Source organism: Argiope bruennichi, chromosome 3 (genome assembly GCF_947563725.1).
Source record: "Argiope bruennichi chromosome 3, qqArgBrue1.1, whole genome shotgun sequence".
Lineage (NCBI taxonomy): Eukaryota > Metazoa > Arthropoda > Arachnida > Araneae > Araneidae > Argiope > Argiope bruennichi.
In genome coordinates this window covers 74656422-74671804 of record NC_079153.1, presented here as the reverse complement: position 1 = coordinate 74671804, position 15383 = coordinate 74656422, and the positions used below count along the sequence as shown (strand labels likewise).

Genomic DNA, 15383 nt, shown 5'->3' with positions numbered 1-15383 from the left:
AGATTGTCCATAATATAACGGAATTTTCATAACTCTAACTTAGCAGTACAGTAAACAACTTTATAAATAAGAATAGTTTTGAAATACATAAAAGGGGATAGCATATTTTTAAAAATTCAAAGAATATTTTTTATTTATTTAATTCAGAAAGCGTGTTAGAGTTATAAAATTTCTACTGCATTTGAAAAATTGAAATATTCAAAGCACTTTCTCACAGTCTTAAGAGCTACTATTAGTGGGTGCCATTACTCTTTCTGGAGATCAAAGAGAGAATCTTCAGCCTTCTGGAGGGCTTCCATGTCCTTCATCATCTTGACCATGTGGGTCTGAGAACGCTTGTGCTGCACATAAGCAAACCAGCAACCACCCACTGCGATCAGCAAGGAAAGGGCAAGAAAAACGTCTTTATAATAGTTGCGATCTGGAAAAAAATGATTAATAGCAAAAATAATGATACTTTAAAATTCTACAAATTAAGTTATTACAATATATACTAATTCCACAAAATAATTTTAGAATTTTAAATTACATTAATGAAAATGAAACTAAAACTTTTAAAATGAAACAAAAGAGGATTCTAATTTTAGAAACATAAATACATACAATGTTTTTAAACTAAATAACTGGAAAATGTACCCGATTTTAGCATTTCTCAATTAGTTTTGTTACACAGAATCATATTAAAAATCAGCTTTTCATTTCAACAACGTTTTAGCAAAAAATACAGCTTTCTAGATTTAAAAAAAAAAAAAAAAAAACATAACTTTCACATATTAATTTTTATGTTGAAAGCAATGCTTAGCATTAATAAGTACTTTACTTTAACTGCTATGCTGTATTGCAAAAAGAAATAACCATTTTAATTTGGAAATTTGTAAGATGGTAATATGACCAAACCATATACATTAAAATAAATGTTCATATATTAAGTATCATCAATTGCACAGTAACAAAAAAAAAAAAAAAATCCATTATTTGTTTTTCAATATTATAAGCTAGAAATTCAAAACCAATTCAGAATTAGTATTGCAAAAAATAAAAAGGCATTAAAGGTACTTACATTTAGGAGGTCCAAAGAGAACAACATCCATAGCTTTAAGCGCTATCTTTTGCTTGCTAATAGAATCTTTGATGCCAAGGTTGTGTGAAATGAAATTATGGGTGTTTTGAGCTAAGCTGAAAGATATAGGAAAATGAATGCTTTTATTTATTAAAAAAACGAAAGATGCTACAATTCAACAAAGGTTAATAAAAAAGGCAAAAAAAAAAAAAAATTAATATTTACTTAAAAATAGCATTTTTCAACGCCAGCAATAAGCTGCTTTAAAATATTTCTAAATTTCAAGTCAACTTTTCTAATAAAAGCATACATAAAATGAATGTTTTGTGCGTACACACACTGAAAGAGACATCCCTTATGTACAGTAAAAACAATCATACAAAAAAAAAAAAAAACAGCAGGAGTATTCTCCTCAAAAGTTTCCCGCCTACTTTCTAATAAAGGTATTATCCCAGAAACGGCCTCCCATGAAATTGGCGTACAATAGCTTACGGAATATTAATCATTGGTATGAATTTGCTATTTTTACTGGATGTACCGTGCCATCCTTGGCGATTAATCTCAGGTCTATGCGATTAACAGTATCCGAAAATAGAACTTATTTTTTAAATGCGCTTTCCCAAACCGATTGAAACAAAATTTTGGAACAAAACTATACTTATAATCACAAAATCCCAAAATTGATTAATATATTAGCGTTTTTGAATTTACATGTTTCTGAAAGTACTACAAAAACAGAACCGACAGATGATCAACTCCTTGTTGGATTTGGTTCAAAATTTGATAGGTGTATATAGTGCAGATATTAAATCTGTGAACTAAACTTCACCCACCTAGTTCTCTTCAATTTTTAATCGTGTTAATTTATATTCGAAGAGTCGGACAAGCAGACTTTCTCCGAACGGATTTTGCTCAAAATTTGATAGAAATCTGCAAATTTGGTGTAAAGATCGTATACCAAATTTGAATCGTCTAGCTCAAAGTATTTTTGAGTTATCTTTGTCACAGACAGGTGGACATTTTCTCAAAATAAATGTGTTTTTCGAACTCAATGAGGTCTAAATATGTGGAGATTCGTCAAAATCTCGAGTCCGAATTTTTTGACGATTACTATACTCCCAATATACTACGTATACGAGAAAATGAAGGAAAGACATTTTTCTATGACTTACAGAGGAAGAACTGCTCCATTCACTCCATTGTTGCGAAAATTGTGCTCATATTGTGGTAGCTCAACCTGTGTAATCAGCCATTCCACAGTTTGATCAACCGTCCAATTGTGCACTGAAAATAAATACAGTACTTTATTTTTTTAAATACATATAAAACAAATTTCAGTTATAGAAATCGGTCAATAATGTCATCCTCATTCCAATATTAAAAGCAAATATGCTTATTTATTCTATTCTTCCTTTTACAGCAATATGATTTTTTAAAAGCTTTAATCGTACACTAAGATTTTACATTAACTTTATTTATGAAGTTATTTATCATGTAGAGTTAGAAGGAACTTATTATATAGAGTTGCTATTTCAGATTTTAATTCGCTCTGAGAAATAACCTTGAAATCAAATTCTAACAATAATGATAAGGAGCCACATAATATTATAATGATCCTAAGTATAATTACAAAAGAATTCCTTTTTATCAATATCTCATCATAACTACACTTATTTTCCTCTTCAGTGTAACTGATGACACTTTCTGTTGCAACATTTATGACAGATTACTACAAGAACAATAGAAATGCTTCAACTTTCCAAGTAAAAATATAAAATCTGAATTTTAAATGGTTTATAATTTTTGTTATCTTATATTCCGTTCATGTACTCTCTCTTTCTTGTCTTCCAGAGAGAATGAAAATTTTTTTCTTGTACCTGATATATATAATATCAGTTCCCTTCGATCAAAGATGTATTGATTTTATTAAAAATATCTTTGAACATCTTTTGAAATGTTTTAATGAATTCTTTGAAATAATAAATTTGATATATGATTCACTGTGATATTTAGTTGTATGACCCTGCAACAGTAAATAGAGAAACTATGAGACAGTACTGAAAAATAGTATTTAGCATGTCTCATGTGTTTACATTTACATGGATAAAATTGTTGAACAATGTTATGAAACAACAAAGACGAAATTACTTCCTGGCAACAATTTACACAGGAATTGCGAAAAACTTTTGGCGATACCACATAATACATCAACTAAGAGGAAAGCTTACTGAAATACCTGGAAAAAGCACACAATCTAATATTGCCAGTAGACTACAACAATGCGAAAGAGTTACGTCAAAAACAATACAAACTTGTGAAAAATATAATATAGGCATCATGTGCTATATTAAAATAACGAATAAAGATAGTGTAGTGATTATAAGTTCATAATTTTTTTCTTAATTTAGCTATTAATCATAATTAATTTCATCCGTCATATCCGCTGATACTGTCTAGCATCTATGATTCCTTACACCAATATATTTATTTTATGAAACCATTATTTGATGGCAGATTGAAAAGTTCCAGTTTCTCTTGAATAGATTAGTTAAGATTAATGTCCTATTTTGAAGCTAGAATTACTTTGCAAAGGATTTAATTTGATTTGAAGGCATAAACATGGGCTCACGTGATACACAACAAACCAAGGTCAGAGCCCTAGCTACAAGAAGAGAAATATATTGAAAATGATCACAAATACACCGGTCTTTTGCTGATGACACTCAAGAAAAATCATGGGGCTTTATTTACGAATAAAATAATCATATCAAAAATAAATAAAAGAATCGTATCAAAAACTTCCGATAAGTACAGGTATATATTTAAATTATTCAAGAATATATTTAAATGGTTGATGCAAAAAAGCTAGCATGGAAAATTAACAGGAATGACTTTATTCTATCAAAACTTCTTTTATTTGTATGATTGATTCGCTACGGCAATTGAAAAAATATAAGATTGCAGCTCAAGATAAATTAGATAAGAACAAATTCATGTATGTACTATGAGACATGTTTTTAATACAATTTTTGAATTTAAAAAAATATTGTGGTAATTATAATTACTAAACTTCAAAAGTCAACAATGATGAAATTTTCTGTACTTAGCCTTTTTTTATACGTTACTTCAGTATCCAGTAAAAAGATTGGATTGATAAAACTATAGCACACTGTTTAACAAAACAATTTTTTATTTAACAAAAATAGGTTTTAATTGTTTTTAGGTATTTCGCGGTTCTAATTTCAATTCTGATTTACTTTTGCTAAATCGAAGGCCTAGGTCTTAATAGGTCTGTATCCACTAATGAAATTTCCAACACCAAAGCAGAACTCAATGATTTGATAAGAAAAAGATCTATCAAAGCAAGGTTTAGAAATTTTAATATCTTTATTAAAGCAGGCAGAAACTGTCTAATGCTTGGTGATAAAATACCGACCTACTGAATCAGGAAGAACATTCTTTAGCATAGAGAGAAGTTAAATACTGCAATAATATTCTTCAGATTCTTTTTCACAAGGAAAGAGACTATGAAACAGATGACTGGAAACTTTTGTAAGTCGTTTGATTTATAGTTTGAAATGTGTATTATTGAATAAAAGTAATCACTAATCCTCCCGACCAATTGCTCATTCTGGAAGCCATAGGGAAGAACGTCAAAATGTTAAAATGCAGATTAGAACATCAAATTAAATGCAGAAAATTCTAGAATCAAAGGCATCAGTGATCTATTTATGTTATTTAAAAATGGTCGATTTCCTAATCGACAATAAAGCGGATGTATGAAGTATCCTGGTTTCAATTGCTTGAATCATAGTAGAACACAGGAAATCACTAGGGAAAAAAAAGCGAAATGACCCTTAAGGGAAATGCTGATTACAGATGTAGCTAATGTTATCACAGAATTTATTATCTTAATATATATAAATTACGTGTCACGTTGTTTGTCCGCGATGGACTCCTAAACTACTGAACCGATTTTAATCAAATTTGCACACCGTGTGCAGTTTGATCTAACTTAAAAGATAGGATAGCCCTTTTTTGAATTTTTAATTAGAATTTTAATTATTAATTAAAAACTAACTTTCCCGCCAAAAAATCGTTTCATTTTCCCCACCGCCAATCTTATCTTAATATATATAAATTACGTGTCACGTTGTTTGTCCGCGATGGACTGCTAAACTACTTAACCGATTTTAATCAATCTGTGTAAAAAAGCATGGTGGTCCCCATGACTGGTGTTCTCCTACCGTTTCCCTTGAATAGTTTACTACTATGTAATATAACAAAAACCTTAGCCACAGCAACGAGTGGCCGGGTCTGCTAGTTGTTTAATAGAAATACGATAATTTTTCAAATGTTTTATATAAACATATGTTAGGTATATATGTATTATATGTTGTTGTTGTTTCTTATAGCACTTGATATAGACAAGCCCGCTGACGAACCATCAGCGATTTTAAGCCAAGAGAGCGTCTCTTGTTTCAGTAGCGCCATCTAGGGCCAAGAGTACGACTTAGTTACTCATGCGTCACAACCCTTTTTACGGGGCGGACTTCATTCATACATTTCATTCACTCATCCACAGATCATAATTTAGACCTGAATCAGAGAACCAGTATCCCCAGGGGTATTATCTCGATTTGGAGAACTTTTGTGGCCATGACAGATTTATATGTGCGCCAGTCATCGCACACAGGTCTTCAACCGGCGGGGTTCGAACTCACAATCGCAGGGATGCGAATTCAACGCCCTGCCAACCAGGCTATCCCGGTCCTCTATGTATTATATATTACTATGTTAGCCACTCAATAAAGATGATGATGGCTTTCCACATTGTTTTTTCATGAAATCGTTTAATCATTTTTTTTCCTTATTGTGAAAGCTGTGGTTAGTAAAATTGATTTTACATTAACTCCAAAACAAATTTTCAGTCTCTTGCAATAAAATGTCAAAATAATTTTATTCAATTCAAGCTCGCTGAATGAAGAGATTTTTGTTCAACAGATAAATTTTGTGCAGTGCAATATTTTCTAACACTGCTTTCAATTTGGTATATTTTATAATGTGATAGAGGGCATTTGCTTTTAACTTTGCTTTCTAATTATATATTTTTATAATTTCATTTTAAATGCGCAGTTATTATAATTCGAATTCTTTTCCCGACTAAGGGATGGTAAAAAATAAGTTTTATTTTTCACAAATTTATTACTTAGTGAATTCTAGAATTATTTTTAAAAAATATACCAAGTATTTTTCTTGATTTAATTATTTCCTGATTTGTTTGTTTAAATGTACAAAAGAACACAGTAGAATATTGCAAACTGCAATATACTCTTTTTGTTCCAAAAATAGTTATATATATATACATATATTTTTAATTTTTTTAGTTCATAGCTGATATATATATATAATTTTTTTTTTTTATTATGAAAACTTTATTCTATTTCCAACTCCATCTTGTTTTTATAAGTTTCGAGGGGAGGGGAGAAGAAAAAGTGAATTTAGAAAAAGGAGAGAACGGTAAACGAAAGATAGTGATATAGAACAGGGGTGGGCATTAAGTCGCTCCTGATCGACCGATGGACCACCAAGACATTTTGAGGTAACCGCCTTTGCTAAGATGCGCATACTAAAAGAAATCAATCGTGACATTCATGTGCTACGCATTTAGCAATGTTGATGTGGAAGAAATAACTGAAAATATAAATTATATATTCTCCTTATTTCTTGAGGAAAGTGGAGTTTTCTTTGCTTCAAAATGACATAATTTAAAGCACATAGTTCAGAAATTAAGAATAACTTTTAGAATCTAACGAAGGAAATAAATTGCCCTCATTTCAAAAATATTGCTTATCATTTAACATTGTTCTTGGGCTCCACCTATCTGAATCTGAATTTTCAACATGAGTATAATTAAGATAACATATTGTTCCCATCTCATAGACGACCACTTAGAATCCAGTCAAGATTAGCAATCAGTAATTATATACCGATATATTCAAGATTGGTAGACAATATGCAGACTAAATCTTTTACTAATTATAACTACGAGAACCAACTTTAGATCCAAGTGATTTATTTTTTAAATGTATTTTGAATTGTTTGATATTAAATGCATCGTTTAATTTATATTTGTGGCTATTATTATTATGTTTGTAGTTGTGTAGGTAAGTACATATTCCGTATTTATTATTAAGTTATAATAAATATTGTAGATCTTTTTTTTTTAGCTCAGAATACCTATGCAACTGGATGACGGCAGCACCTTGAAAAAATTACAAGTAGTCCTTACACTAGAAAAGACTGCCCACCTCTGATTATAGAAGGTAAGAAATCATTTCAAATACAAAATTTCAATTTAAAAAAACTTTACATTAAGTAAAAATGAATAATAGCCAACTATTTGCGCGCGCGCGAGAGAGAGAGGGAGTATCTTTCTAAAAGCAAATTTAAACATTTTATGGAAGCATATATTGTGAATTCTCATAAACATTTAGCTTCAACGGGTAGCTAAAATTATACTTAACAATTTTACCCCCACTCACATTAATTTATAGAATGAAACAAAATTTTGATTCATAGTTGGCTCTAACTAATGCATAATTGTTGAACAAGACTTATTCAACAATGCCGAGTCTGGCTCTAGGTCGAAGCACTTTTGCTTACAGCATTGAAGAGTTACAATATCATTTCAATATTGCGCTACAAGTAATGAAGCAAATGACATTGAATAAGAAAAATCCATCCCTGTCAGTTAGTTACACGAGCCATCCCATACATTAGACACTTTCCTTCTCAAATATTCAGAAAATGAAAACAGAAAAAAGAGGAGTAGAAGAAAAACATTAATGACTTATCAACCTGAAACTTCAGTTATGACATATTACGAAGATACATGGCATTTGACATTAAATCAAACACAACACGTCTTCATTTCCTAAATTAAGACGGCAGGTTTTTATTTATTTACTACTTTTAAGCAAGGCGTTCAATTCTTACGATTCAGTTTTTTTTAAAAAAATCATATTAAGTAAATACTTTTATTATTTAATATTTTTCACTGTTCCTGCCTTACTTCATAGTGAATGATGAAATGAAACATCATTTACATGATTAAAAAAAATTTCAAATAATAATAATAATAATAATAATAAAAACCCTAGCCGAGATATAAAAAAAAATCTGCAATGGATTTACTAGGAACTTTAGTAACTGTAAAACTATAAAAGCAGAAAACATCAGTTGAATCATAAGTACAATCTAAAATAAGGGAAGAATTCAAAGAAATCTATATACACTTTACCTTCTGATATTCTCCACGCCTGCCACAGTTCATCAACATTAATATATTTGTCATCTCCATGGAATTCTTTGTGCCTTTCCTTGTGCCGTCCATTCTCATACTGAAGTTCGTCTCGCAAGAACTAAAGAGGAAATTTTTCAAATTATTCTTTAAATTGGTAGATAATAATAATAAAAATATACTTATTGGAAAACATTGTTTGAAAAAAAAACACACCAAAGATATTAAAAAAATCAAAATCAAATACAATGTTAAAAAGAAAAGACACGAAAGGCTTCGTGAAAGAGGCACGAAATTTTCTTTATCAATAATATGATTACGTGCAGATTGCCCATTCTAATTGTTAAACAATAACTAATTTCTAAACAGTTAGAGATAAGTATATACTATAAATGTTTAAAAGAAATATATGATTACCTTTTCATTCTGTTTGAATCAATAAATAAAGTTCGAAATTTTTATATAGGTTTCCCATCCTATTAGTTAAATTTAAATGAGAACAATTTTTAAAAACGCACTTTTATTAGTACACTAAATAGCAAAACTTTTTACTTACATTTTTTTTTTTTTTTACTTTTTAATCTTAAAATCTATTGTTTCTGAAATTCACTACCAGAAACACCATTGGAACAAATACAAAATTTAATTATTCATTAAATTTAATTATTAATTAATTGACTAATAATTAGGTTCCCGAAAATATAAAACTAATGCACTATCATCGAGAACAGATAATTATAAAACTTTAAACTTAAACACTCGAAGTGAGAAAAAAATTGATTAAAAATTCCATTTTTACAAACATAAAATAGGCCAAGCTAAATAAAAAAGGTTTTATGATCTTGACACCCTATCATTTTAAATGTCTCAATCTTTGAGCAAAAGGGAGGACCCCACCCGAAATCTGAAGCTCTGACTACTCTACAAATAAAAAATTACAACCCATTAGAGCCTCCTCGAAGAGGAATTTCAAGGCTTCATAATTAAATCATTCAGACGTAAAAAAAGTGATTAAAAAATGCCAGAGTGTCAAGTTTGTTTTGCTAAATAGAATTGTGGTAACAAGAGACTATATAAAAATACAGATTTCGTAATTTGTTCAATAGATCATTGAAACGAAAAAAATCTTAAACTGTATACATATAGGATACTCGATATATTTGGTTGCTTGATATGGAAAATCAAAATATTGCCACAAATTAAATTACTTTCTACGATTTTCAATACACTACTTAGTATATTGAACACATTTCTTTTCTCTATTAAATAGAGATACATTCAACACTGTTATAGGGCAACTGTTGACTATTCTTTGCACTAAAAAATAAAGCTAAATAAAATACAACTTTACACATCGTTACCACTTTGTAATGGCCCACGTTAAAAATATTAACTTCTCACGTTAGAATATACAAGGGATATATCTAACGTGAGAAGTGTCGACCAAAGCATTGTTCAAATTCTGAATTTTATTCCAATGAATAAAAATTCAATTTCATTTCATTTCAATACCATTTCAAGAAAAAGACCTACGACAAAAACTTACATCAAAATCATAAAAACAACAAATAATTGTTAAAACTGATTTTTCCAAATTACTTAACAATTGATTATTACTCAGCAAAACTGCACGGGATTTTGCTACTACTACAGAATAATAATTTCTGTAAAATAATGTCGATTACGTCTGTGTTTTTTTTTCACTCATCTGCATTTTTTCATCACAATTTTTTTATTAACAAACTTTCAAAACTTGTCTCCATAATTTAGAATATTATAATCATCTGAATTTATTTTAACTTTTAAGCAAATGTATGTAAACCAGAAAGTATTTGGTTGGTGGAAAAATAATTGTGATTTCCACAAACAAAAGTTAAACTGTTTTTACTGAATGATTTCGGCCAATCACTCGATTAACCAAAATTATCTATCATTTGATGCCAATTATCTGACACTTTAAACTTTATTTTTTACGCAAGTTGCAAATGATTTGATTTAAAGCTGCTAGCATGGTGTTTTAATTTAATATGGAATGAGAAAAAAATAAAATTATTATTATTATATCTTCATTAATTTTATATATTTTATTTTATTTATTTACAAAGGGAAATGAGGTTATGGTGGCAAAGAGACATGTGGAGTTCTGACACAAAAGATTAAGATATCTCTCTTGTCATAAATAGTTTGCCTATTTTCGTTCGGCTAAAATAGATGATGATTAATAATTCCCATAAAAAAATCCCATTGTCATATTCCGGTAAATGAGAAGGGTTCAACCATCAACAGGCATTTGCAAAAGCTGGGATTTTACTATTTGTTCGATATTTGAATTTCACTTTAATAGAGGGAAAATTCAATCCACACACAGATTAAAATCTGCAATTTATGTCATTGAAATTATTGATAATGAACCATTTTTAAAACGAATGATAAATAAAAGTGAAGAAAGAATTGATTATTATAACATCAGTTGAAGAAAATCCGGTAGCAAATCTAATCAGCACGAACCAGGTTGAAAGCTAAATTTTTTAAAGGAACATTATGCCATTATAATTATAAAGCTATTGTGTGCTTTAAACTGCTTTCAAACTACCAAATGATTAGTTCAAAAGGATACTCTGAAGGAAACAATTAGGGAAATTAGACAAATTAATCCATGGAAGAATATCCTGGACAAGCAAATCGTTTCTGAAAATAATGCACATCATTAACGACTCTTAAAAGAAATTTAACCCAGAAGGAATGCTATATTGATTTTGAAGTCAAATTATCATTTATTTCTGTTGAACTCTTTGAATGGTAAAAAGCAGAATGATAATGACACAGAGAGATCGCATTTGGTTCGGTATTTTTAACGATAAGGACCAGAAGTCCTATGAATGCACACTAATGAATGGGGGGGGGGAGATAGTAAGTTGTTATCATACAAATGGAAAGTTATTTATAAAAACGATTCATTATTTCAAAATTTATACTTAATTGTGTAGCGGATAAAACAAGTAATTATTTCGACAATTTATAGTTCTTGCAACTATTCTTGCAGCAAATTAAAACTTTAATTTCATATAATGTTCATGTAAAATGGATTTAGATAAGCTCAACAACAGACTCTTATACCAAAAATAAATAAATGAGACTTTTTATAAACTATCTTGTGTATAAAGTATACAAAAAGAAATTTTATACTCATAAAAAACTTCGGACTCCAGATTTTGAGGAACCTCCACATTTTACACCTCCCGAATCTGAATAACAAATTTTTGAATTGTGTTTTTGCATATCTATAATGATGGCGATGTGGATATTATGCTAGTGTAAGATTTTTTTTTCTTTTTTTTTTTTGTAAGATAAGCTGAGCTATCTGCCTGTCTGTAAAAGCGTTAAATCAAAATCCCTTCGAACTAGATGGATGAAAATTTGAAACGCATACTTTATACTAAATTCATAGATTTTTATTAAATTTTGAACGAAAAGAAATCTGTCAGTCTAATTGTTTTTTCGAATACAATTTAACATAACTACGAAACGGTATATACAGATAAATAGAAATTGATACAGAATTTTATCATCTAAAGTAAAAGATCTACAATCAAAAGTGACACGTCCAAAGGTACGCAGAAATTTTGAATGATTGGGCCCCGCGATACTGGTTGGAGCTGTGGTTCGATCCTAAGGGGTATGTGTCATCTTCCACGGTACAACTCTCTCATGTAGGAGGGATGTCCGATCATCGGTAGGAGGGAATCGTACCCCACATTACTTCTGAAACCATCAAGGTGGTGAAAGGCAATCACCATACTGGTAGTTTCTCATCCCCAAATCTGAGGTACCATTTGGGGGGAGATAAGTTTTAACCTGAGTCAAATTTTTGGGCCAAATGCATTAATGGATTGATTGTCAATCGGCTTATACATTTACATGCATGCAAATGCTATATTTTAAAAAAGGCATTTACCATTTGGGGGGGAGATAAGTTTTGATCTGTATCAAATTTATAAGCTTTCAAATCAATATTTTTTCCTTTAAGTTTTTAGAGAAAAAATATTGATACATTTTTTAAGTTCAATTTTCTGGTTTCTTTCTTTTTTTCTTTTTAACTTTTATTTCCTCGTATACAAAATATAGAGAAAATATTGTTAAAAAAATTCGAATTCGAGAATTTAATGAATCTGCATGGTTGAGATTTAACAGGATTCCAACCACAATTTTGACGTCATGTTTGTCAGTTTGCTTGTGACTAAGATAACTCAAAAACGTTTTGATGATGAAATTTGGTATATGGTCTTTACAACTAATTTATAGATTTCTATCAAATTTTGGGCGAAACCCTAATGGATTAATTCAGTCCCAATTCAGAGGACGTTCGCCTGGCAGGCTGTTAGTTAACTACAAAACGAAAAGAGCTAAATGGATAAAATTTGGTACATAGATTTAACATCTAATTATAAATATCTAATAATTTTGGAACCAAATCCGTCAATAACTTTACTTTTTGTCGGTTTATACTTCCGTTAGATTATAAACGTTATAACTAAAAAAAGCAATGTTTAAATATATGGAATTTGGTGTGTGATTTTGTGATTTTAATTGTAGGTCTGTGTCAAATTTTGGCTTCAATAGGTTGGGAAAAACAGGTCTAAAACGCAAATTTCGGTACTACTGACCCGCCTGCCAGGAATTAATCGGCAAAACAATCATTAATGATGACACAACAAACTAAGGTAAAAATGCTAAATTTATGCCAAAGATCAATAATTATTAGCTATTATTCGTAAACCTGATACAAGGTATTCGCGACCTTATTCAAGGACACAATTTTATGGGCGGAGGGGGATAACATCTTCATAGAATATGCGAGAAAGTTTTAGGGAAACCACTCAGTGTTTTTTTTTTTCTTTTTAAATATTAGTGTGTTCACGAACTGCATTGTCTTCTCAAGAAAAGAGCATTTTTAACAATAATGTTCGTGACTAGGATTGAGGAGGAAACTGTATGGAAAAGTTCAGTCAAGTATGACTTCTTTCTAGAAAAAAAATGATCAGTGGCATAAGGAAAATGAAAATTCCAGTTGTTCAGTAAATAAAAAGAATAACCATAAAAAAAAGCGCCTGCGAAAATTTTCATCAGCAGTTCTCTATATAGAGGCTCTCGATGTAGAAAATGAGTAATCCTTGCGGTTAGGATATAATTCTTAGAGGTTCGCAATGAGTACTAAAATAAGAAGTGCAGATAACATGTATTTGAAGAATTTTCATGAGATTTATTAAGTTGTTATAATTATATCGCAACACACATCATTTCTATATCAGGGAAATGACACCTTTGCTTGAAACAAAATATGCACAGCAAAGGAAATGAAGCGGCTCTATAGAGTTTAATTGTCCCTAATAGAGGTCAAATGACAAGGTAAACTGAAAGGAAAAAAAATGTGAGCAATCAAACACGATATATATCTGAAAAAAAATCGAAACCGATTTTTTTTCTTCACTTCCTAATGTTCAAAAGTTTTCAAATTTTGCACACTTTATATGATCTCCATAACGATAAAGCATTTCAATGACTTTAGAATTTAATTATTATTAAATGAATAATAAATTTAAATAAATTTGATTCATTTGAACGACATCACTTGGTAGATAATTCAATAAAAAATATTAGATGATTAAAATAAAAATCTCTATTTTTTAATACACAAATTAAAATTGATTTTATAAAACTTATCACAGTTAATAATCTTTCTAGGAGTGGCTTTGATCATGTTTCAGTAAATACAATTTCTTTTCAAATTCTTTCATAACTTGTAATTAAACATTATATTATAACTAAATAATTTAAACCTAATTGCAATTATAACCCTTATGTTCATTTTGCATAGTATACCATATATACAACTTTATAAAAATATACTACCACTATAAAATAATTTTTATAAAGTTGTATGTATGGTATACTATACAAAATGAGATGCTATACAAAATGAGGTATACTGTACAAAATGTATAGCTACCTATATACTTTTTTTTTTTTTTTTTTTGCTTTTCTTCAAAAAAGCAATCTTGACCGATAAGGGTTAATCTTGTTACAATAAATTACTATATTTCACTTTTTTAGTTAATTCTGAATTTCCATATTAGATAATTGCTATATAAATAATAAAATCTTAGAGAATGCTGAAGAATAAAATGCTGCAAATGACTTCACGGCACTCCATGCCCCCAAATCTTTCCTTCATAGTCCCGACAATACTTAGTTTCAAAATCTTTGTTTATGTTAAAAATGAAATTTCACCGTAAGGAATCTTAATATCAGTTCCGAACACACACAGCACAGACAGGATATATATATATATATATTTTAAGGTTAAGTTCCGGCATCGAATATTTTCCCTTTGCAGCATGGCAAGAACCTTTAATGATTACATCGGAAGTCGACGCATCAGCAGAAATTCCATCAAAAATGACGATTACAAAAGAAAGAGTGACAAGATGGGAAAAGTGAGAGCTTCGGGTGCCTACGCGAGCGTGCTTCTTGCATAACGTCACTGTAAGGAGTAGTTCATCCCGGAGCCCGTGGCCACGATCCAAAACAACGAGCAAAAATCGGTTATTTTCAGTCTCCTGCATCGCAACAAGAGACGGTTTTCTAAATGTCGGCGGCTTGAAAGAAAGCTCTCGCTACCACGCATTCAACAAGTGGGACCAAAAATCATTCCGAAATGTCCAGACTAGCGTCCTTCTCAAAATGCATAGATAGAAATTATGACATTTTTTTCATTTAGGACAATTTTTAATATTTAAACAAACATATCTATTTTCTGTGATTTTTCTCCATTTAGAACCGAGTTCATTTTTATTACTCTCTTAAAAATGAGAAATTTTACATTACATGTGCATATCAAATTCATATATATATAATTTAAATCATTATTAATTTCCAAACTTTTATCTTAATTTAGCCCATATTAACTTCATTCTAAATAAAATTTCCTTACCCAATTCCCGCTTTTTATTTAATTAATTC

General features: G+C 29.8%; 1 protein-coding gene across 3 annotated transcripts in view; it reads right to left on the bottom strand.

The window, feature by feature from the left end:
- LOC129963107 (stromal interaction molecule homolog) overlaps positions 1–15383 on the bottom strand; it is a 110029-nt gene that overhangs the window by 24086 nt on the left and 70560 nt on the right. For all 3 annotated transcript variants that reach the window (XM_056077179.1, XM_056077181.1, XM_056077180.1), the window contains exons 3-6: positions 8364–8484; positions 2233–2344; positions 1061–1176; positions 250–421 (exon numbers count right to left, since the gene is read on the bottom strand). In XM_056077179.1, coding sequence (XP_055933154.1) covers positions 250–421; positions 1061–1176; positions 2233–2344; positions 8364–8484 — 521 coding nt within the window. The remainder of the gene's footprint in view (positions 1–249; positions 422–1060; positions 1177–2232; positions 2345–8363; positions 8485–15383) is intronic.